Source organism: Sarcophilus harrisii, chromosome 6 (genome assembly GCF_902635505.1).
Source record: "Sarcophilus harrisii chromosome 6, mSarHar1.11, whole genome shotgun sequence".
Lineage (NCBI taxonomy): Eukaryota > Metazoa > Chordata > Mammalia > Dasyuromorphia > Dasyuridae > Sarcophilus > Sarcophilus harrisii.
Window position 1 is genome coordinate 75,218,276 of NC_045431.1, and position 26,093 is coordinate 75,244,368.

The following is a 26,093-nucleotide window of genomic DNA, read 5'->3' on the forward strand; positions in this document are numbered from 1 at the left end:
TAATTGCTAAATATATTTAGCTTTTAAAGGACTTGCTCCTTTGAAGGTGCCCTTATCACTCCAGGCCTTTCCCACAATCCTATGGCTAAAAACTTGTGACAACTTGATTTACCCTCACACTTCTTTTCCTTTTCTATAGGATAGATCTTACTAGGGCACCCACCTATTCAATAAACTCCACTGGCTCCTTTTTACTTCCAGCATCAAACATAAACTCTTTTGGTATTTAAAGCTCTTCATGACCTGTTCCATCCTAACATCTCCAGGCTTCTTCCAGTTTAATTATGTCATATTTTCTTCACCCCAGTCATGTTAACCTAGCCTACTTGCTGTTCCCCAGAACACACAACTCCATCTTCTTTCTTCATGGCTGTCCATGGACTTCACCTAAGACTGCAAAGCTCCCTTTCTCAGTTTTCCCTGCTTCCTTCAACTTTCACCTCAAATCCTACCTTCTAGAGAATGCTTTTTCTGATTATTCCAGTTGCTATTATTTTCCCTTCGAGATTATCCTGCATTCTCTTTCCCTCTCCCTCTCTTTTTCCCTCCCAAACCCCTAAATACAAATTAGGTAAAATACTCTCACATTATCCCTTTCACTTATTATACTCACTCATTACTTAGATAGTTGTTTACATAGTTTATCCCTATCCTAATAAAAGATCCTTTAGGATAGGGAAACCTTTCTTTGTATCCCAAGTGCCACAATATATAACTATAGAATTGAGGTAAATTAATTAGCCAGATAATTATGAAGGTTCTTTCCAAAACTATATAGACTATTATATTTTGGGGATGAACACAGTTCAAAGTTAAAGGGATGTCCCCAAATTGAGGAATGGTTCAATAAGCTGTGGTATAGGAATGTGAAAAGAGTATATTACTGTGCTAGAATAAATGAAGAAATAATGATTTCAAGAACACACAGAAATACACAAAGAACAATTTTTACTATGATATCAATATTATAAAAACAAAAAATGAGGACTTTAATAAAGTATAGAACCAGAATAATTTAAACAATAATAGCAATACTATAAGCAATTTTTAAAACTCTAAGAACTAAGGTCAACATAATGACCATTCATGATTTAGAAGGACTGATGATGAAACATGCTATCCATGTTTATTATTGTACTATAATATATTATAATATTTATTATTATAGAGAGATAATAGACTTAGGGTACAAAACTAAATATATCTTTAATAAGTCACTGACTACATAAATTTGTTTTAAAAATTTTTTTTGTGGGTTGAGGGAAGAGAAAAGAAATTTCTGTCCATTTTTTAAAATAGAGACAAGAGCATGTTACAGATGTAAAATGTATGCACATTCAGATTAAGTTCAAATAGAAAGTAAAAGGAAAAGTAGCACTAATGTTTGAAGTGGTCATTATAGACAAAATACTATAAAGATGTTTTTAAACATTACTTACAAACATTCTGTTTTGTTTAGATTAACAATACTTTTTTGTTAAAAACTGATATATAGAAAACTTCCCTTTTGGTCAAGGTCCCATAGTTTACTGACAATGGCAAAAGGAGGACTCAAATCCAGGCTCTCTGACTCTAAATTCAATGATGTTCTTCCCCGCCCTTTCTTCCTCCCTACCCCCCCCCCCCCCCCAACCAATCTCATTATATCATTCTATGTCATAAATGGTATGTCATGGAAATATGAACTTTCTCAAGCTCCAACTCTTTTTTCCAACACTCACACTCACACACACAAACACAGACATATATACATATGTATATATGCATATATCTAGAGAATCAATTCTATAAAGAACAAACAGAATAGTCTCAAACTATTCGATTTACATGCCACAAGTTTAAAGTATTAAATCATCTGTTCTAGATTTTTCCTATTTCTTTCCCCTTTTATTCTGTGAACCTTTAGTTCTAACCCTAATCCTTAGGATTACTGTCCTTTCTAGTAAAGTTCATTTTACTTCTTACCTCCCAGTCCAAGACCAAATTTTAAATTTTAGTTCCTTTTTCATCCTTGGAAGAAGCATGGACTTCTTTCTAGGTTTTATGTTAAAACTATGATTACCCAAATCTTAATTCAGCTATCAATTATTAATCTTTGTCAAAAAAAAATACTGCCAATAATGCTACTCTTAAGGAATTAAGAGTGTTCCAATGGTCTCTGTTTTAGTCAAACAAAATTTTGATAACCATTCCTTTGATCCAATCTTGATCAATTGGGCCTGTAACCTGTCAGCTCTCTCCCTCTTTTCTTCACTTTCTAACATACAAGGGCCTCTAAAACTTTCTATCTTTCTTTAAAACTTTGACCTTTGGCATCAAAAGACCACTTAAGTTGACTGAAGTTCCTGACATTCTCTTCAGAGGTTCTTCTTCTCCCTAAAACCACCCCTAGTAAGTCCAGATTCTCATATCCAAAATATTATATCTTCTTAACCAAATATGAATAAAAACTCTTAGCATTTCTGCCTTTCATTACAGTTCATTTGGGGGGCAATTCTTTTCATTACAAAGAAAACTGAGGAGCAAAGGATGAAAGGAGACAGGTTTCCCTAAATGAAACAGTACTATTTTATTTTTATTTAATCAATTTGACTGAAATTTCGCTTATTTTTACCTAAGTATATTTTTAGAAAAGATTCTAAAACAAGAGTTCTTTAAAAATTTCCATAGGCATTATCACTGGCAGTTTGGAGCAGCGAGTGGGTTCTTTTAGAAGAATGTTTTTTAAATCATAAAAAGACACATAATCATAAAGGAAAAAATTAAACTCTAGTGCATTTATCAAAATATTAAAAAATTCCTAAATCTCAGGTTATGAACTCTTTCTAAAGAGTTATTGCCTAGTCTGGCTTTCTAAATTAAATTTATCTCTTAAAATTATACAGGGATTCTCTGTATAAAGAATTAAGTCTATAGTTGTCCTAAATTAATAGTGGTGAATTAAGGAATTTCACATTTATTTCACAAATTCTATTGCTCATTTGCTTTCTCTGTAATATTTGGAATTAAAGACCTTCAGTCTTCTTAACATATGAAAATAAGACCAGTATCTAAACCCAAGCCAAAATGGAGAATCACATTCAATTTCACTTTTATTACAAATACCCTGAACAATGGGAATTCCCATGAAAGAAAAAAATCTACAAATCATGCAGAATATCTGTATCTGGGTCTTTGGCCAAAATTCTAATATTGTATTTCTTGCAAAATGAAAATGTTTAGCTAAGTACTAGCAAAATACCACCCTCCTACAATGATTATATCAGCTCTTTAACCACAGAATTACTATTCTCCTTTTGTAAAAATAAGCAAAATAAGAATTGCCAACACAGTATCAATCAAAATACAGTCACATATCTTTAAAAGTTATTCTATCTTCTTGAATTAACATTTGTGCTCCACAGTATTTTAAAATGATGAGCTGTGTATCAATTTAAAATAAGTATGTCCATTAATTAATGTTCTGATCCCCTGCTACTAACCTGGTACTGTACAATCTGTTATTTTTCACTGTCCTATATATCATCTGTTCCTAGTGCTGGTCTGTTCCAGGAAGACAGACAGCTGCAACACTATATCCCTGTTCAACCTGAGGACCATCTGACTTTAATTGTAGCACACAGCTTGATGTGGCTCTGGTTATGAGAAGCCAAAGTATCGCACTGTAATAATCTGGAAAAGCAGAAACCTGCCAACAGAGGGCTGAAAACAGGGACTTGGGCTGTCTGGTTGCCTGACGGGCTGCAGGAAATATGATTAATGAGCAAGGTATAATGATATCAGGAACCCGATTAGCACCACAAAAAGGTCACAGATCAAAGTAGTATGCATTTCATGAGCTACAATCATTGCATAAAATCTGTAGACTTGAAGAGGCAAACCAAAAAAGCAAAAAAGGGGGAAAAATACCTCTTGTGATAACATGTTAACAGATACATAAAATACGATACTAATTACTTAGTCCGTCCTAGGAGGTTAAAAAGGAAACATAAAATCAATCAACCTGAACTCTTCTATATCTTATTTTCTGGACTTCCAAATTTTGTTGTAGAATCAACAAAGTAATATCAGGGACAAAAAATTACTAGTGTTGTAAAACTCATCTAGTTCTAAAAGAAAATTGCTTTTGCACTTGACTTGCTACTGATATCTAATGTCCTTATACCATAGGGGGAAAATCATAGAACAAATTACAACATCTGTGAAAGTGACATAAGGAAACAAAATAAAAACCAAGCAAGCACTTCAGATTTTTAAAAATCATAACAAAATTTGGAAGCATTTGAATATTATAGAATACTACAAAACAGACAACTCCATCAAAGCACAGGCTCTCAACAAACATCTGAATTGGTCTGAATTGGTTGGTAAGTTGCCACTTTATAATATCCCCTACTAGTTCTCCATTTTCAGGAGAGTATGGCATAAGGATGGGGGTAGGGGGAGTGAGGAGGAGGACCAGCTCACAAGATGAACTACTAAATCCTTCAAGTTGTCAAATTAAAACACTGATAAGAGATGAAATCTTTAAAACATGACTATCAGCCAAGGTTCACTGTAAAGCCAAAAAGAATACTTTACTACAACATACTCCCCCCCACCCCCGCCAGCATGTTTAGCAACACTACATATGCTCATTTGATTTAAAGAGTTGGTTCCCTTTAGACTTCAAATTAACTTTAAACCCCATGTTTCATTAATTACATGGCTGTGATCACAATTATTAATTTTTCTTTAAGAGTTCCCTCAAGAGAGGAAGTAGAGGAGAATGAAAACACCAAGTCAACTCTCCTATCTCCACTTTTCCTTTAAAGAAACCACTAACACATTTCAAAGGTACAAAATTTCTTCCCCATTGCAAAGCTATATTTTGAAGACTAAATTTAAATACAATGATATAGTGAGCATCCTTTGCAGTATTTAGTAAAAACTGACATTTTACATATGCTACACTGTACAACTTTTAGGAATAGCAAGACTGAAATAAGCATTCAGGGGAAATAAAAATAGAGCTATAAGAAGTGAGGAGGGTTTAATTTAAAAAATTAAGTCATTACTTAGACAACTAAATTTCAATATTTTGTTATTCAATAACAAATATAAAGTTACAATAGCTAGTTTGGACTTCTAATATTATAATTACAAAAAAACACTATTAAGAGAATCTGAACTAAATATAAGGAATAAAAGCCTGGTTTACTGTTGTGAAATTTCTATCAGAAGTTAAAAAGGACACTCAGTAGATACTCTTTATTAAAGTTAAAATCTGCACAAAAGCTAAATAACTAGGGATAGGATACTTATCGTCACATATCACCTACGCACCTTAAGTTGTAGTAAATGATTTCACATATGTAAATATTCTAGAAATATTTTTGAAAAATAAAATATGGGAAACAATCTAAAATTATGTTTCACATATCAAAAATGTACAGATTGCTCAACTTAAAGCAAAGATAGTAGTACTATATTTGTAAAATTTTTAAAACCCTGCATTTTTGGTAGGAAAAATATATTTTCAAAAAGTAACAACCTCATTATTCTAGGGGCAGGAATAACTCTTAGTTATCACACACAGATGAAAAGAATAAGCTAATATAAGCAAAGTAGAGTATTAAAGAATGGCATTTCATTCTGTAATCTATAGCAAATTCAGCTTTGTACAAAAGGACCCTGGGTTAATTTTTATACATCACATGAAAGATGGTTTAAGATTATTGGCCTTTGACAGACAAAGTCATGATTGCTATCTTACCAATCTGTTTATGCGAACGAACTCTTCTGAACTTTTGGCCCACGGAGGAAGTTCAACATCAGACACCACTGTCCCATCATCCATCACTCCAAAATTATAATTATTGAAGTTGACAAACATTTCAGGGAGATAATAAAATTCAGGGATCAATTCCTACATTTAAAAAAAAAGAAGGAATGTCAGTTAGAAACTATAGAACAATGAATAGCTAATCACACAAAGAAGTGATAGCGTCTTATTGTGTGGAAGAAGAAATGGTGGAATAAATAAACTAAGCACAAGTGGAAAATATTTTTCTTTATTTTCTTATCTATCCAGATAAAATAGTCCTATTAGATCTTGTCCAAACTTGAATCCTACACATAGGAAACATTTTGTGACATGCTTCTAAATGCAAATACACAATTTTAAAATTAAATATATAAGCTTTGAATACTTATAAGAATATATATACTAATAATATTGTCTTAAAATTTTTAAAGGAAATAATGGATTTTTCCTTAAAATAACACACAATAAGAGTTTTTAAAACCTACTCCTTTATTATGTTGAAAAATGTCAAATTATATTATTTGTATGTTTTTATGTAATTTCTTAAATCTGTAAATATTTAAATTCAGTTTTAAGAAATTCCAGCAAAATGTACAAACTGAAAAAAGGGGGGCTACTTTAGATAGAATTTGGTCACTTTAAAAATTTATATATTAATTAGGGAATGAATTTCATAGGAAATTGATAAAATAAAACTATATTTTCTTCCTACATTTTACAATGTGCATGTCACTTAAGAAGCAGAAAAATGCAGGCTCTTTGGCTTTTATGTTCAGTAAGTCCAACACGTAACCTTGTCAGAGGCCCAGTAGATCAGACTAAAAATCCAGTCTTGACATGGGTCAGTGGATCAGTGGTCTCCCAGATACCCCCTCAGGGCTAGCTATGGCAAGAGCAGCTTTCAAAACAGGGGAGTAAAATAGGGAGGTCATCCGATTGTGGACAAGGTCAGTGTATGCTAGCCAGAGCAAAGACAGGAAAGATCAAGCAGGAATTAAGCTATTATCACCTCCATCATCCATGTGAAATTCGGCTTGACTTTGAATTGTACATCTTTTGTTTACAATCACCTTAATTAACTAAGCAGAGTCAAAATGAGCTTATCTACCAAATGCTTGACAAGTACCTGGTGAGAAGAGGCTGGAAACTATTTAAACTAGACAAATGAAGGAGAAGGGATAAAAAGTACTTTTACAAGTTTAAAGATCTATTAAGTTAAGTAGTTGTCACACCAAAGTTACAGACTTTTATCTTAGAAAGTATAATTGGTGTAGAATAAGAAAGAAAGATATATTCATTCTTTAAAAGAATTACATGTATTTGCTATTACAATGATAATATAAATATTAGTATAATATATGACAGATACTTTAAATATCAATGTATCATAATATACATTTCTGATGGATTAAAAAATACTGCTTTTTTGCTTCTTTTATCAAATGAAAAGAACTAGATCTTATAAATACATATGACTTTCAATACATGAGGCACAAAGAGTAAAAACCTTTAAAAAAGAGAGAGGAAAAAACCTCCACACATTATCAATACTCGTTTAAAAAGAAAGATGATTCATAACCTCACTGAACTGCTTCAGGTCCCCCAAATAAAATGTCATCTTTTTCTCCTATAAAACAACAACAATAATAATAATTTCATAAGGCTTTAAGATTTGCAAAATGCTTTATATTGTCTTATTTTATTTTATCCTCAGAACAACTCAGTGATATAGGTACAATAAATATTTTCATCTCCTTTCATTCCTTCTTCCACATGTTACAATTCAGAAAAGAAATTTCTTATTCAACTTGCTTAGGGTCACTATCTAAGGTCACATTGTCCATCAAAGATATCATTCTAAATTTTCTAAATTAGCCACATTCATGATTTTCTTGCCTCACTCATTTCCTTTCTCAATTTTGCCTCTCTCTCTTACTTGATTTTCAAAATCCCTTTTGAGCTCTTCCATGACCCGAGACCAATTCTTATTTATCTTAGAGTCTTTCGATGTCAGAGATTTGTTTGGTATCTTTTTCTAAGTGTGTTTTGATCTTCTTTGTCACCACTGAAACTCTATAGTCAATCTTGGGAAGATTTTCATCTTTTCATCAACCTCCACATAGGATTTGGTAAAAAATGAATAAAAAATAAAAAAATGCTTGCTAAACTAAATTGTTTAAAAAAAAAAAAAGGCTTCCACCAAAATTGTGTACAATTGTCTGTTGAATTGATCATAGAAATACCACCATTCTAGATGATCTGGGGAAGTGTCTCCAAAATGGAGGTTAGAAGCCCTCAAGAGGCTTGATTATATGTCAAGTTATATACAATCAATAAAGCAGTAGGACGACAGCTGCTTTCATGGAGTTTGCCTCACAGACATATATAAACTGATATCTCTCCAAACTCCCTCTCTTTTTTTTGTGAGAGATCCTTATACACCCATTTATGAATTGTTTCATAGTAGCACTGAGAAAATTCCACCTTCTTCACCTGATGGCCAAATTACTCCCTAGCTGTGGCCCTGGCAAGTGGCTGCCAGAAGCTTTTTTTTTCATTTAGGGCAGAGCAAGGCACAGAAAGAGAAAAGAAATGGATGGCTGTGAACGAATCACAGGTATTACATTTTCTTCCTCCAGTCAAACTATCTTCTTTTAAGCTTTCCTATTACTATGGAAAACACCATCATCTTTCAAGTCAGGCTAGTTTTTACAACCTCAGCACTAACCTCAATTTCTTCCTTTTCCCCACCCCATAATCCACATAACCAATCATTTGCTCTATCTTATCTGTTCTATCAGCACATCTCACATCCGTCACTTTCTCACTACATATACAACTATCATCCTAGTTCAAATCCTCAAAATCTCTCATGTGGACAATTGGAATAGCCTCTTAATTGATTATTAACTACAAGTCTTTCTCCCCTTCAATTCATACTCCACATAGATGCCAAAATGATTTTCCAAGAGCACAATTAAGATCAATTTACTTTGCTACCTGATAAACTCCACTGGTTCTTTATCTACTCAAGAATCAAATATTATTTCATAAACTTAATGTATCATTTTCATGTCTACTTTTGTATAAAGTTTATTTACTGTATATAGTTATTAATAGAGTAGCACGTATGTAAAACATACACACTGGGGAAGCATTCTCAAAACATCTTTTATCAATGACTTTTATTATCAAAAAAATTCAGGGGAGTCACTATGGGAGGCTGAGCCAAGATGGCTGAGTAAAGGCAGACACCTGCCCAAGATCTCTCCCAACCCTTTCCAGATACCTTAAATGATGATTTTTAAAAAAACTTTACACTGGCAGGATTCACAAAAAGACAAAGTGAGAGAGTTTTGCAGACCAAGAGAGCTCATAAAGTTGGCAGGAAGCTCCAATTGTTCAGTGATGAAGAGAGTCATCTATACCCAGAGAGTGGACTGTGAGAACTGAGTATGGTTCACAACATAGCATTTTCGCTTTTTGTTGTTGTTTGCTCGCATTTGATTTTGCTTGTCTTTTTTTCTTGTGCGGCACAATAACTGTATAAATATGTATACATATATTGGATTTAGCATGTATTTCTCCCATGTTTAACATATATTGAACTACTTGCCATCTAGGGGAGGAGGTGTGGGGAAAAAAGGGGGATTCAAACACAGGGTTTTGCAAGAATTGTTAAAGAATTTTTCATTCGTATGTTTTGAAAAATGAAAAGCTTTTATCTATCTATCTATAAAAATAAAGAAAGTTGGCAGAGAAAGTCTGGTGCCCCAGCGTGAGAGTGGAGCACAGTCCAGCCCAGGCTGCCCCCATGCAGACCCACAACCCAGCAGAGCTAGGGAGCAGCACTGGCAGCGACTTTCCAGGAGATCTAAGAGTAAAGAGGAGCAATAGCACACCAGATCTTGTGGCCACAGAGAAGTGGGACTCTCCTCACAGCTTCAGGGCAGAAGAGAGTGCTTCTGGTCATTCACTGACCAAATCACAGGTCAAGAGGAGCAAACACCTCTCAGCTTACACCATCTTGGAAGAACTGAAAATTTATAGTTCCCAAAAGTATCTCTGAAAACTGCTGTACAAAATCCTCAAACTTAGGACAGTATAACCTCCATGATGGAAGCAGAGCCCTACTTTAACAAAGAGGTAAAAAACCAAGTAATAAGCTGGGAAAATGAGCAAACAACAGAAAAAATTCTGACTATAGAAAGTTATTATGATGACAAAAAAGATTAAAACATACACTCAGAAGAAGATAACAAAGTCAAAGCTCTGACATCCAAAGACTCCAAGAAAAATAAGAATTTGTCTCAGATCATGAAAGGGCTCAAAAGGGATTTTCAAAATCAAGTAAAAAAGAAAGAGGAAAAACTGGGAAAAGAATTGAGAGTAGTTCAAGAAAATTATGAAAAACAAGTCAATAGCTTAGTAAAAGAACACTCTCACACACCCAAATACTGAAGAAAATAACACTTTAAAAACCAAAATAAGTCAAATGATAAGAAGTACAAAAAACCAATGAGGAAAAGAATGCTTTAAAAAGCAGAATTGGCCAATGGAAAAGGAGGTACAAAAGCTCACCGAAGAAAATAATTCTGTAAAAATTAAAATTGAACAATGGAAGCTAATGACTTCATGAGAATTCAAGAAACAATAAAATAAAAACAAATGAGTGAAAAAAATAGAAGAAAATGTGAAATACCTCTTTGGAAAAACTGACCTAAAAACAGATCCAGGAGAGACAAATTAAAAATTATTGGACTATCTAAAAGCCATTAAAAAAAGAGCCAACACATTATCTTTCCATAAATTGTCAAGAAACTGCCCTGATGTTCTAGAACAGAGGGTAAAATAGAAATGAAAAGAATCCTTTCATCACCTCCTGAAGAGATACCAAAATGGAAAACCCCCAGGAATATTTTATAGTCAGATTTTAGGGCTCCCAGATAAAGGAAAAAATATTTAAAATATCCAGAAAGAAAGAATTCAAGTAAAGGATCAAAGGGATTAGAATATGATACTACAAAAGGCAAAGGAGTTAAGATTACAACCAATAATCAGCTAACAAAACTGAGTACAATCATCCAGGGGAAAAATGAAATAAAGGACTTTCAAGCATTCTTAAATAAAAAAATCAAAAACAAAAACAGAGCTGAACAGAAAATTTTACTTTAGAAGCATAAAAAAGTAAACAGGAAAGGGAAATCCTAAGGGACTCAATAAGATCAAACTATTTACATCTCTACATGGGAAGATGATTGTATTGTTGTTGTTTGTATTTCGTTCTCAAAGAGGACCATGACATCCAAGAAGGGATGCCATGACATGCAGATGAATTGGGTTGAAGTGAGAGAGGGTTGTGCAAAGTCACCTGCCTCACCTTCCCCTCCAGAACCATCTAGATTCAGTGGCCAGATATAGATCAGGATGACTGGAGATGGCTTGGATGCAGTGGGAGACCTTGGCCTTTTTCCCTGTAGGGGGTTACTGAATACTTCTATTCTGCACAAAGAAGCCACTAAGGCTCTGACCTGTGGGCCTCTTTGGGTTAAATCACAAGATATGGCTCCACATATCAATACCAAGGGTATGGGTGAGAACAGGTCATTCTAGCTCAGTCACAAGACAATAAGGTCTTCTGACGGAGTATCAGATGCAGATATCTGGTACTGTCTCTGATAAGACAGTTCTAATCCCAGAGAACATTGTACATGGCAACAATAAGATTATATAATGATCAATTCTGATGGATGCAGCTCTTTTCAATAATGAGGTAATTCAGACCACTTCCAATGGTCCTGTCTGGAAAGAGCCATCTGCATCCAGAGAGAAGATTGTCAGAACTGAGTGTGCATTACAACATAGTATTTTTACTTTGTTGTTGTTTGCTTGCTTTTTGTTTTCTTTCTCATTTTTTCCTTTTTGATCTGATTTTTCTTGTGCAGCATGATAATCGTGGAATTATGTATTGATAAATTGCACATGTGTAACCTATATTGGATTACTTGCCATTTAAGGGAGGGAATAGGGTGAGGGAGGGAAAACAATTTTGAACACGAGGTTTTGCAAGAGTGAATGTTAATATATGTATATGTTTTGAAAATGAAAAGTTTTAATAAAAAACATAAAAATATGATTTTCAAAAGTAGTTTTAAAAAAGTAACAACAGAAAAAAAAAAGTTCTAATATAGCAGTGAGAACATTCCAGATAGATGGAGGGAAGAGGGAAGATAAACAGTAGAGGCCTTTGTTGCGAGAACAAAACGGATCTAGTACTTGGCGCTGTCCATTCTTAGGACAGGAGCAGACTTCTACAGAGGTGAGTGGGGCTGGCTAGCTCTTAGCTCGGAGGCCTCCCTGCCAAGGAGTTTACCTGACCTAAAGGTTTTTTTCTGGCAAATTCAGCCTTGCTGCCTAGCTTTTCCTCAATTCTAAGAAGCTGGTTATACTTAGTCAGATGCTCAGATTGGCAGGGGGTACCAGTCTTGATCTGCCCAGTGCAGAGACCCATTACCAGGTCTGCAATGGAGGCATCTTCAGTCTTCCTGGAACGATGAGAAACCATGACTCCCCAGCCACCCGACTGGGCCAGCTTGCACATCTGGAGAGATTCAGTCATGGAGCCTCTCTGATTCACTTTGAGTAAGAGGCAGCTGCAGGTTTCTCATTCACAGCCTTTTCAATGCACTTGGGACTGTTCTCCCTCATCCTCTACTACCTGAATGCCTGCTGTGGCAGTAAATCCTTCCAAGCTTCTCGTCATCCTGACCAAAGGGATCTTTAATAGAGACCACTAGAAACAACCAGATATTCCTGGATGAAGGTCAAGCTCAGAAGGAGAGATGTAGCTGCCAGGATCATCAGCAGACTTGAAGTCCAAGCCATATTTCCCAGATCCCAAGAAATCTATGCCAATTACAACCTTGTTAGTGTAGTTGCCTTTACCAGTAGCATTCTTTGGCAGCTCCAGAGCTTCTTTATTCTCCAGGATATTAGAGTAAAGCCACCCTCATCCCCTACATTAGCGACATCTGTCCATATTTCTGCTTAATTACACTCTTCAGGGGGTGGCAGATCTCAGCTCCACTGGGCATGGATGCCTTGAAAGTTGCTGCTCCAAGGCAGGGCCATGAACTTCCGCATGGCCAGGTTGTTACTACTTGGGAACCACCACAGATCACAATGAAGGCCAGAACGGAAAGGATGACTTCATCACTGTCTGCAAGATCAGAGATACGGCGGGACAGAGAGACACCTCTCTAAGCAGTTCCAGCCTTACAAACAGCTAGAGACACTCCCAATATGGTACTTGCACCACATTTAGATTTATTATTAGAGCTGTTCATCCCTATTATCAACTTATCGATTTTCTCTTATTCTACAATATTCAGTTTCTTCCTAATCAAGGTTGGGGCACTAGATTCATTGATATGCCCAACCATTTTTGAGACACTTTTTCCCATATAGTGATTCTTATCATTGTCTTGGCGCTCCGGGGCTTTGTGGGTGCTGGTAGGAGCACCCCCGGGCACAGCAGCTCATATGAGACCTTTTGCAACTTCAACAGAGGGATTTCCATGAGACTGAAGATCTCTGAGGCTTGGATCTCAAGAATAGACACGTTGAATTTCTGGATGGGGCTTCCTCCACTGGGCTGAGAGAACAGAGGCCACAGGACCTAGCTACACCAAGAAGGAGCATTAAATGCAGACCTGGCATTTTTAAGCTAAGATCTTCAACAGGTCTCAGTTTGACTGAGGTTGCACCCACTCCATGATTAAGGTTACAGAGTGACTGAGACAGAGACTCTCTTCTTTTACCTCTTCTCCCCCCCCCCCCCAAAAAAAAAAAAAAAAAAAAAAAACAACCTAAGTAAATAAATCTGGGAGAGGAAGACCCTCAGGATTTATCTGTAACTCACAAGAACTTTCTCATGATACATATATGTCTGTGTATACATATATATATACCCACATATACATATATCAGAATTTATCCATCTAAGGAGATAAATCATGTACAAAGATTCAGGATAAAAGTGGGGAACTGTGATACGGAGTAATTGGGTAAAGGTCAAAGGAGAAGGACAGAAGTCTTTTTGCTCCAGAATCTACCACAATATCTGAGAGTAGTACACAAATAGTTAACAAAAAATAATTGCTGACAGATTGATCATTGTCCCATCCACCCGAAGTAAAAGCTGTATCTATTGTTTGATCCCTCTTTTCATTCTAATTCATTCATCCCTCTTTTTTGGTTGTTTTTGGCTTCTGTCACCAGACTGGGCTCATTCTGAGCTTTGGCATTCCTGACATTTTTACCATGCCAAACATTTATATTTCTTTTCTGTTATTTTGTCTTGCTTTGGGCTTGTGAACCCTTTTTTCTTTTAAATCTAGTTTGGTTGAAGAATTCTCCATACATCTATATTAGTGTCTTCAGAAATATTCAATTTTTATTTCTTGTTGGTATTATTTCCCTTTGAGTCTTTATAATTTCATTCTTAAGAGGAGAAAAGAGGATGAGAGTGGGGAGGGAAGGGAAGAGGAAAAGAAGAAAGGGGAAAAAGAATAGGGGAGGAGAGGAGAGGAGAAGTAGAGGGAAGAGGAAGAGAAGAAATAAAATGATCTGAATACAGCCCACTGGTACTATTACAAAAATAACTTTTTAAAGGATTCAAAGACAATATAAGAAGCTTATGAACTCCACTTATAAACTCTGGTGTCCAAAAAGTAGAGTTCTGCTGATACATATAGGAGTTGGACTCAGGGTTTGACTATGGAAAAGACAGTGTAAGCACAGACAAATATTCTAAGCTACTTTTTAGTCTCAAAAGACCATTTTTAAAAAAACACCAATAGTCTCCAGATGATGTAGACTACCATAATTTCAGAAGAACCAAAATTGCACATAACTCAAAGGGAAATGGAGGCTTTTTGAAAAATTAAACTAAAATAAGGCATTCTTACCTGATTTTAAAAAAAAGAGAAAATAAATCCAAATTGTCAATTTAAAAAAAAGTAAATTGGGAGAAAATATCGACCAAATTATAAACCAACAAAATTGATAATCTAAATGTGATGGATGTTAACAAAAATATAAATTATTAAAGCTGACAGAACAGTAAAGAGACCATAAGTAATCCAGTTTCAGGGAAAAGAAACTTGCCATAAAGCAAGTCTCAAGGAAAATTTCCTCAGGAACATAAAAATTTACAATTGAGTTTTATCAAACATTGAAAGAACAACTAAGTCTAATATTGCATGGCTAGCAAAGAAGGGATCCTATAAATTTCTTCTATGACAAATATGGTTCTCATAGTTTAACTAGGAAGAAATAAATCAAAAAGAAAACCATAGACTACTATCTATAATGCATGCCAATGCAAAGATACTGAATAAAATTTACTCAAAGAGACAATAAAAACATACTGAAATAATTATATACTATAACCAAGTTATTTGTAGGTACAATAGGAGGAAAAAATGTAAACATCATAGACCACATTAAGAAAAAATAATTAAAAAACATGAATATACTAATAGATGCAGAAAAAGCTCTTGATAAAATACAATATACTTATATGTTAAGAACATTAGAAAGCATAGAAATAAAAGGGCAGTTTCACAATGTGCTAAATAGTTTTATCTAAAATCAAAAACTAGTAGTACTCTTAATGGAGGAATGTTAGAGGGCTTTCCAATAAGATTAGGGGTAAAGCAAAGATGTCCATTGTCACTTTTATTTTCGGTTATATTTCTAGATATGCTAACTCTATAAATAAGAAAAAAAACCCTGAGGGAATTAGTATAAGCCAAAGTCTTTTTGCAAAAGACCTGATGATTCACTTAAAGAATACTAAAAATTTAACAAAAATAGTAGGTTAACACTTCATTGGGAAGTTGCAGTTAAGATGCTGCTGATTGTGTAATCTAAGCAAGCCTTAAAAGCCTATAAATCAAATAACATCCACAGACGGGCAAGTATTACAATCTGGCTGTATCCTTTGGCATGTTAATATTTTTTTTTAAACTTTAAGGAAGGAAGGAAGGAAGAGAAGAAGAGGGGGACAGAAGAAAGGACAAAGAGAGAGAGGAAGAAAGAAGGGGAGAAAGGAAGAAAGCAAACAAGCAGTTGTACCTACTATGTCTTAGTAGGCACTGTCCCAAGTGCTTTACAAATATAATTCATTTGATGCTCCCAACAATCCTGGGAGGTAGGTGCTATAATTATTCCCATTTTATACTTAAGGAAACAGAGGCAGTCAGAGGTTAAGTGATTTTCCCATAGTCACACAGGTAAGTAAATATCTGGGGCCAAAACTGACTCAGGCTCCAGGCTCAGAGCTTTATCCATTAGACCATCTTGCTTTCTCATTTGGCTAAACCTTTTACTTTAATTTCAGTCTTTCAGACTCATGAGTGGTTTCCCAGGAAGCCACCTCTCTTATTTCAGAAATTCTCCCTCACCAATCCAGTTTCCCTCTCAGATTCCCAATTTCTTGCATCTGATTTCCCTCCTCCAGATTTGGCTCTTTCTCCTTTACCTGCTCCACTAATGTCCCTCAACTTCCTTATGGTGTGAAAGTAAGGAATTCATTCAACAAGTATTTATTAAAAGTCATATGTAAGGGGTTGGGATATAATGACAAATATGAAACATGCCTGCCCTTAAATTACTTATATAATTAGAAGGGTGAAAAAAAAGGATAAGTGCAAGATAAATACTAAATACATAAAAAGTCAATTTACTGAGAAGATCAAGATAAGACTTTTTGGAGGAGGTATCACCTGAGCCTTAAAGAAAGCTTAACAGGACTAGGAGATCATTATATACTTCAACAAAATACTATATGATGATCAATTCTGATGGACCTGGCCATTCAACAATGAGATGAACCACATCAGTTCCAAAGGAGCAGTAATGAACTGAACCAGCTACACCCAGCGAAAGAACTCTGGAAGATGACTATGAACCACTACATAGAATGCCCAATTCCTCTATTTTTGTCCACCTGCATTTTTGGTTTCCTTCACAGGCTAATAGTACACTATTTCAGAGTCCGATTCTTTTTTGTACAGCAAAATAACTGTTTGGACATGTATATTTATTTTGTATTTAATTTATATTTTAACATATTTAACATGTATTGGTCAACCTGCCATCTGAGGGAGGAGGTGGGGGGAAGGAGGGAAAAAATTGGAACAAAAGGTTTGGTAATTGTCAATGTTATAAAATTACCCATGCATACAACTTCTAAATAAAAAGCTATAATAAAAAAAAGAAAGAAAGAAAAGAAAAGAAAGCTTAAGAATCCCTAGGAAAAAGCTGAGAGCAGGAGACAGACTACTGTGAAGGGGTCAAGCCAGTGTAGCTTTGGGATCTGGTATCTCTGTATATCTGCATCACAACCCCAACACCTCAGTTCTTATCTAATTCCTGAGAAAAAAAGTTGTAATTTCTAATTGCTCACAGGATCAAATCCAAGTGATCGACAGTTGACCACAAGTAGCATTTGAGGTCTTCCACATGGGCTTTTTGGACCATCCTAACCTCATGTGTTATTACTACCCCATATAAATACTACTATCCAACTAAGCATCATTCGCTTTACTTGTCTTGTCCCCATCATTTTAAGCTTTTACTTTCTTTGGGAAGCCCTCCCTGACCTGTAGCCGCCCTACTTTCCTGAATCCTGAATCTAAGTAGTCCTTTGTTGTTTTGTCCTTCTCTGTCTTTACATCTATATAACGTGCCTGTTCTACTGTCATATGAATCAACTAAGAGTAAAGGCAGAGTTTTATACATATATGTATGTATGTATATATATATATATATATATATATATATATATATATATATATATATATAAAATGAACAGCTCCTAACATAGTGCTCTAAACATAGTAGGTATTTAATAAAATCTGGTTGATTATTCACTATAAATCTATTTAGTTTATGCCTGTTGAAAACCTTCACTTTTTTCTCGATTCATGTGTATGCCATTTTCTTTTTGAAATCTTCTTTGATTTCCTCTTTATCACTTTTTTTCTGGATCTCTCCTTTGCACTCAATACATTTTGACACACACATGCGCACACACACATACACACACACACACACACACACACACACACAAACACATATATATAAAGGTATGTATCCCATGATGTAGTAGAATCTGAATTTCTTGTGGGCAGAGTCTATAATTTATTTTGTTTTATGTTCTCAGTGCCTAGTCCATGACTCTATGAGATGTGCAAATAGTAGGTGTTTGCAATTTTTTATTCTACTAATTTCATTTGTATTCATTCATTTATTATCACTTTCCAAGAGGTTTCTTCTATTGTATTTAAGACACTGTTCTCATTGCCTCATGAATTCAACATATTTATTTCTGTTTCCGTATATTCCTTCATTTTTGGTTCACTTCTCGGAATGCTCCCTTTTCTCCTTAAAGAACAGAAGAATTTGAAAATTAGAAGGAATCTTAAGGTTTTAAACCTGATCAAGAAATTCCGTTTACAACTTTTCCAACTACATCAAATCCAACTTTTGCCTAAAGACCTCAAAGATTAGGTCCATTTCCTTCTAAGAAGACCACCCATTCTACTTTTAAATGTTTCTGTTGAGAAGGTTTTTGTTTTATTAAAATTAAAGTTAGGTTTTGTAAATTCTGTTCCTAGTCACAAATTCTGCCTCCCATTTCAGCTCCTTTCTTATGTGCTGTCTTCCCCCATGAGAAGGTAAGCTCCTGAGGGCACGGACTGTATTTCTGCTTCCATTTGTATCCTTAACCTCTGAAAGGAATCTGGCACATTTTAAGTACTTAATAAATGCTTAAAGACCAAGTGACTATGTCTTTTTGTGGCTGCTTTTCTGGTTATACTATTGATTAATATTTGAGTTTCCAACCTACAGATCTTTTTTTTTTTTCACATCTAGTCTTCTTTAGTTATATATTCCCCCTCTAAGTTCTCCTGAAGTTAACTCACTGGTCCAAATTCTAACAATACTTCAAGGTCCAGATCAAATCCCCAAACCTCGACATACTTCTCTCAGCTCTCCCAGTTCTTTCTTTTATGAATTAACACCATATTTAGATTCCGTATCACATAATTTAATGTCTAATGACTCTTGCTATTTGATGTGTCATATCAACATATAATTAGATACTTACAATACAGAGAACAGTGTGTGTGTGTGTGTGTGTGTGTGTGTGTTGCTGGAGACAAAAACTAGAGTTGTACTTTAATCATTCAGTCTTGACTCTTTGGGATCCCATGGATCGCAGCATACTAATACCATCTGTGAGGTTATCTTGGCAGAGATATTAGAGCAGTTTTTCATTTCCTTCTCCAATGAATTACCAAATTCATTAAGGCAATGAATTAAGGCAAACAGAGATTAAGTGACTCGCTCAAGGTCACAGAGTTGTAAATTTCTGAGGCTGCATTTGAACTCAGGTCTTCCTGACTCCAGGCCTAGTACTCTTTTTCAATGAGCCACCTAGCTGCCTCCAACTAACATTAGGAATATTATCTGGTACAGTATTTGAGAAGGAATATATTTTTATTTGCAACAAATAAAAAAAAACAAATTAACATATTTTTGGGTAATTTGGCTGGGCTTAATCAGAGTAGTGATTAGTTAAAAAAAAAACCACTTCTAATCATAGTAACACTAAATACTTGGAAGAGTAAGATGTTAAATGGCATTCTAACATATGGGAATATATATACTACCAAAGGATGAGAATTCCTTTCTGACAATGGCTTATTTTTGGACTACTATTATTTTGTAAAGCTTCTTTTTTTTTTTTTTTTTTTCTTCCTTTTTTAAATAGACATTCATTTACCTATCTTCTTTGAAAAAATATTTCTTCATATTATGATCCTTCCTAGAACTATTTTATATTGATGTAACTACCACCTCTGCAGAGCTAGCTACTTATTTAGATTGGATTCCTTAAACTAAGCATTTTCTTTTTTTGTCATAACTCCTGAAATCTTCAAAAATCTTCTTGTAGATTTTCAACTTCTTACCTTTATCCAAAATCTTAAGCAATTGCAAACTAACCCAGATATTTCTAAAGCTAATATAAGAAAATTGAAATGATTGAATGATTTCCAAAGCTAAGTCTCAATTCTATCTCATTTTTCCCTGTCTGGAACACTTTCAATCTTTATCCCACTGTAATTCATCACAAAGCTGTGCCATTTATGGAGGTAAGGCAGTTAATACTATCATCTCATGCCACAAAATTTAATTTTAAAAGGTAAACTATATTCTCCCCTTTTTAACAACACTGTCCCTAACTCTTAAATTCTATGATTTTACCAATTAGTTATGTTTTTACACAATATTTTTCAATAATGATTCCTAATTTGTCCTGATAGTAATTGTCTAAAATCCACATTACTAAATATACCAAGAATATTCTGATGATGAGACAGTTTTTTCATTAGAGAACACCAAGATATTTTCTCTTCACTTCAATGAACTTTTTCATTCTGCTAAGCTTAACATATGATAACCTTTTCAGTGATCATTACCATACTTTTGTGTGAATTTTTGAAACTGCTTTCTTTAGACACAGGGAAGAGAAACAAATGTGGAGATAGTAGAAGCAAAATAAAAGAAAAACACAGCAAGCCCATGAGACAACCATGCAATAAATCAATTTGTTCACCCCACTATCTAATTTAGGGAGAGTGCATTTTGGCATGAAGGCGAAAGAGCTGCATCTAAGCTAGATTTAGAGCTAAATAAATTCAGGAGAATAGTGGTAGGAGGATGAGGCTTACAGCACAGCTGATGGCTATATTCTGTCACTGGATATTGTGTATCCATTTTTTTTTAGAATAAAAAAAATTGAAATAGATGACATTTTTCTATATTTAACATTTTATATATACTGTAGGTGAATATACAAATATGTATACTTAGAAGCAAGCAGTTACTTATATGTATTAAATATAACTATATCTTTTTTATTTAAAAAAAATTACCCAAGTGGAAGAAAAATTCCCTTTTACAGTTCAATTAAAATAAACAACAACATTGAATTCTCAAAAAGAGAAAATGCTTTAAAGCAATTAATGCTGAAGAAGGATATTAACATGAATTTGCAAAAAGCCTACAGATATACATTCTAAATGCATACGACTGTAGGAGAAAGTATATATCCAATGAACATGTTAAAAACTCACATATACTTCATAATTAGTAAGAGGCTAATATAATTCCAAATGTAATTGAGAAAAATCAAATTTTACATGAAGGATCCATTTCAATCATGTTACTATGTGGTAAAACTATCTTATCATCTGGTCAATATACTGATGGATAATAATTATAATAGATTACAAGTAAATTAGAGACCCAGAAAAAATGTTTGTACACATATCTATATACTCAGAAAGACTTACAGTTATATTTTTAAGTTATACATATATAGCACTGAAATGTTGACAATGAAGTTCTAAAATTACTCTAAATATCATTTGTATTATATAATGGAACACAATTATAACATTAGAGCTACTTTGTAAGAAATAGCAACGATCCTGTTTAGAACAGCAGCTCAAAGACCATCTATTTTGACACAGAAAATTTGGTTAACCAAGTCAAAGTTCATGTCTTTCCAATACTTATAAAGCATTTTACAAACTGAATTATGTTTTATATTCATCAGAAGAGAAGACTCAGCTGGGGATAAAAAAAGCACATGTTCAGCATTTTTAAAAAGCTGAACTGATAAGTAAATAATACTGTCAGACAAACAGCCAGACATTTATAATTCGTACTTTCTTCTCCATTGATGAAAATAGTTTTAACTGTATTGTTTAACTAGGTAGTCAGGACTTTGAGGCAGGTAACATGGTCTAGGAATGTGGTGGATCATCTTCTGAAATAAAAATCTGAAAGGTTCAATCTAAGGTTATCCCATAATACAGGATTAGCCCAATGCTTTGATCACAAATCCCAAGGCTTTCATGGCGTAATGACAAGGATTGGTTGTGACCACACATATGCTTTAGCTTTCTTTATTAAAGTGTGATTCCCACTGACACAAACTGCTTCTGCTGCTAGCTTGTGGGATTCTTCTAAGAGCCCCTGATTCTGGCCATTCTACTAAAACTCTCACTTTAAATCTGGGCAACAACTTGAAAATAGCTCATCTGTCAATGCAAAAATAACTATGTAAGCCAAAACAGAAAAAAGAAAGCTTTACATTATGGCTAAAGCTAACATTGAGATTTGTTCTTGCCAAGACATAAAATCATGATAGCTCAAAAAATAAGTTCTCAAAAAAGGTTTATCAAGTGAAGTACTTTAAAAGCTCATTTCATATAGGGTTTATACTCATATGAAGAGGCAAACATATGAACTCATGATTGCTCACCACTAAGAAAATGGTACCATGTTACTAAACTAAATTAGATAAGACACAACAAAACCAAGTTTTTAGAAGAATAATATTTGATGTATAATAAATAATTCAGTATCATAGATTGTAAGTGCCAAAGCTTTTAGCTAACATGTAAGCTGAATTTTCTTTGAAAAAAAAAAAAGGGGGGGGGAGAAGGGGAAGTAGACATACAGTATATTGATTTTTACCTAATATGGAATTATTTAGCATTTTAAATGAACTCTACATTTGGAAAAGTGTGCCCCCCTCCAAAAAAACCCTTCAATTTTAGTTCCCCCTCTTAGTGGAAGTTTTTTTTTTTTTTTTTGACAATGCTATTTAAGATGTACAATGAAAAATAATAAGAGGAAAATCATGAATCACAAGCAAAGCATTAATTAGTCTATAACTACATATCAATCTTACCTACATTTTAAAGGTCACTAGTCATCAAATTATGTCTATGTTAACTTCTAAGACCTAAAAATTTTCAAAAACAACTCTTCGCAAAACATAGCCTATAAAATTTCTTTAAAAGTAAAAATACTTCCAAAATATAAGCAAAGCAAATTGATCAGTAAAGTAAGTGTCCTATAAACAGAAAGATTTAGATTACATCATGTCTTTTATCTCTTTTACCAGTGACCAGAAACACAAACCACTGCCATGTGTATTTTCTCCTCTTCTCAATATCTAACGACAAAAACCCTAATAATCCAATTTTACTTTACAAAAGGAATCTCACCTACATTCTTCTCATTTTCCAACAGAACTTATAAACAAAACCAAGTAACAAATCATAATTGACATGTATAAATATAGTTTCCTACCCAAAATTTCACTCATATAATTCATTATGATTTGTGACCATTTCCCAAGTACACTGAAAAGTTATTTTTTGGCTAAGGTTTAGGATAGAATAAGGATCTGTATAATATAAGGAGGGACAGGGAACCACTCTTTCAAATTATTTTTATCAAAGACTCTTTAACTTTAGGGAAAGGCACAAGAGTACCAGATTTCAATTCAAAAAGAAATACTAGTAGATGGAATAACACTTAACTTAATTGATAAATGAAGAAAGAAAACTCTAAAGGGGGCAATGGCTAATTAACAAGTCAACCAGCATTATAGATATAAAAATGAAATACAGAAACAAAGAAAACCAGTTATGATAGAGTCCTTTGAACTGCTAAAGAAATGAAAGAGTTTGAATTTAGGATTGAACTAAGTTAGGAGGAAAGAGGGAAAATCAATTTCACTTCATTTTTAAATTTGTCTCCTTTAATTTTACATAATTACCATTAAGGAGGAAAGTAAAGAAACTGTCTTTTTTGTTTTTGTTTTTTTACAAAGGGTCCAAAAATACATTCTCAGTATTTGTGTTCTACTACCAAAAGTTAAGTTCTTCCTTAAAAATGGATCTGGTTGGAAATGATGCCATGACATTTGATGAATTATATAAAATATGATCAAGCTCATGCTGCTATAAAACAAAGAAACAAAAAAAGAAATTGTGTTCATCTTAAGACTTTAAATGCTTGGCATTTCTCAGATGTTAAGGCCAATTCAAGCTTCACAAACCTCACAATATAAATACATTTATTTTTATGACTTTTTTTTTTTTTTTTTTTACTATTTTAAAATATATATGTCCACACAGCTCCCAAGGGATGGCTACCTTTCTAAATCAAGTTAATTTATCTTACATTTTTAAAATAATTATTGATTTAGTAAAAAAAAAATGCATTACATGTAACTCCTTGGATTTAATTGCATTTATTTTCATAAAAAATGCCCTTTGCTGATCACTTAGTCTAACTTTTATCTGAAGCATGCATTCCAGGTGAGATGTGTGCACAGATAATATTACAAATAGGAACCATTCTATCCTTTTCCAAGTATAAAAACATAGATATATTTCAAACACATTTAATGATAAGTCCAAAGTATTCTGGGGATCCAAAAAATTAATAACTATCTCTCATGGAATTTACAATCTAATAACATGTAAACAAATAATTCTAGTACAGGTCAAAATATGACACATTGTGGGAAAACATATAAGCCAATATAAATATTTATATGAAAGTACAGATTAGAAAAAGATTATACAGGTTGAGAAAGTCAGGAATAATTACATGAAGGAAGGTTACATTTGACTTGGGCAGGATTCTAACAAGAAGAAACTGGGGAAGGATGCAGATGATAGAAGAGAGAAGTATAACATAGAAAGGAAACTATATTCCAGGTAGAAAGAACTATAATGCTGGAGAAACTGAGCAAGATAGAGATTAGAGAGTATTTAATAATTTATTAAATGGAGAGATATACTGGAATCAAATGGATCCATGGTTTCGTTCCAGGGCTTAACAAGACTATTGTCTCCAAGAATCCAGCAAACAATCAGAGTTCTCAATGACATATATACACGTGGCTCAAATGCAGAGGGTAGACTGAGGCAGGGGCAGAGTCAGGGTACTGAGAGCAGAATGGCAAGGGACTCTGACATGGTAAGGTAAGCTTCCAGAGATGAGATGACATAATCAGGGGGAGGCACTCCAGACATGGGCAGACATCTTGATAAGACAGTATCTGATATTCTAATAGTTTGGGATGGGGAGAGGCATTCTGATGCTCTATCAAGTATTCTGATAAAGAGAGAGGGGAGGTTTTGCAGAACTGAGAAGCAGGGAAACTGAGGCAGGACTAAGTCAGGATAATTAGGGAAACTGAGTCAGGATAATAAAAGAGAACTGTGGCATAACAGAACATTGTGGGGTAAGTAGGAAACAATATGACATGGAGATATGAAGAAGAAAAGGCAAGGAAATCTTGATAAATTAGACTGGTATTATTGCTTAATTGTTTTTCTTTATGAGTACAATGGGTGGAAGTTGGGAGGGTATGTTGAGCAATGACTATGATATTTAAAAACAATAAGGATTATTCTAACATTTTTAAAAAGTAAGTTCCAATGTTGTAAACCCGACAGATGACTCTCCCATAATGTACAATTTTTGAAAAACAGTCAACTAAACAAGATGAAATAGTGATTATGAGTTACAGTAAACGGGTGGAGAGGTAGAAGTGAATGCTTTATAAGTTCCTACTAATGAAAAAAGTATTCAAATAACAAATAAGAATAATAGAAACAAAACTAAAACAGAGTTCATCTCACACTACAACACCCAGATTATTTTTTCTATAGGCAATGACAAGTCCCCAAGGATTTTCAAACAGGAAAATTACATGATCACAGCTGTGCTATGAGGAAAATGTTCACATAGTTAATGTGTAGAATGAACCAGGGAGATGGGGAAAAAAACATCAGGAGAAATAAAACTGAGAGGGTGCAGCAAGAGACTGGAGATGAGGAGGCAAAAGAAGAAAAGAGTTCCAAGATTCCAACTTTTGATGACTGAGATGAATGAATGATAATTGAATATTAAAAGAAGAGGGGAAGTTAAGAGAAGGTGGTTTGGGAGGGAATAATATGTTAAGAAGTTATGAATACTTCAAATGTAAACTTCAAGAAGGGTATCCAGGTAAAGATAACCAGCAAGCATAGAGCTCAGAAAAGAGAATGTAGCTAAAAGATGCAGATTTGAAAATCATCTATATAGAAATGATGGCTACAATCACGAAATGGACAAGAAGAGAAGTGGAAAAAATGACAATGAAAAACAATTTTATCTGTGAAATGAGAAGAAAGACCACAATATTAACAAAGGAACAATATTTTTTTTTCCTACAGTTTCAAAACAAAAAAATGGAGAATGATGTGGAGAAAAAAGGGAGAATCTTCTTTAGGAGAAGGTAACAGTATAAATGGAAGTGAAGTTGGCAGTAGCAACCAAGTTGGGCTCTTTA

The 26,093-nt window shown here is 34.0% G+C and overlaps 1 protein-coding gene and 1 pseudogene across 9 annotated transcripts in view; both read right to left on the minus strand.

Moving 5' to 3' along the window:
• Positions 1 to 26,093, minus strand: part of LRBA (LPS responsive beige-like anchor protein) — a 754,452-nt gene that overhangs the window by 146,378 nt on the left and 581,981 nt on the right. For 8 of the 9 annotated variants that reach the window (XM_012552173.3, XM_023505940.2, XM_031943309.1 and 5 more), the window contains one exon: positions 5,756 to 5,908. In XM_012552173.3, the coding sequence (XP_012407627.1) occupies positions 5,756 to 5,908 (153 nt within the window). Of the gene's footprint in view, positions 1 to 5,755; positions 5,909 to 17,992; positions 18,260 to 26,093 lie in introns of those variants that run through there. The other variant, XM_031943308.1, reaches the window with a different exon arrangement.
• Positions 11,951 to 13,365, minus strand: LOC105750888 (annotated as a pseudogene).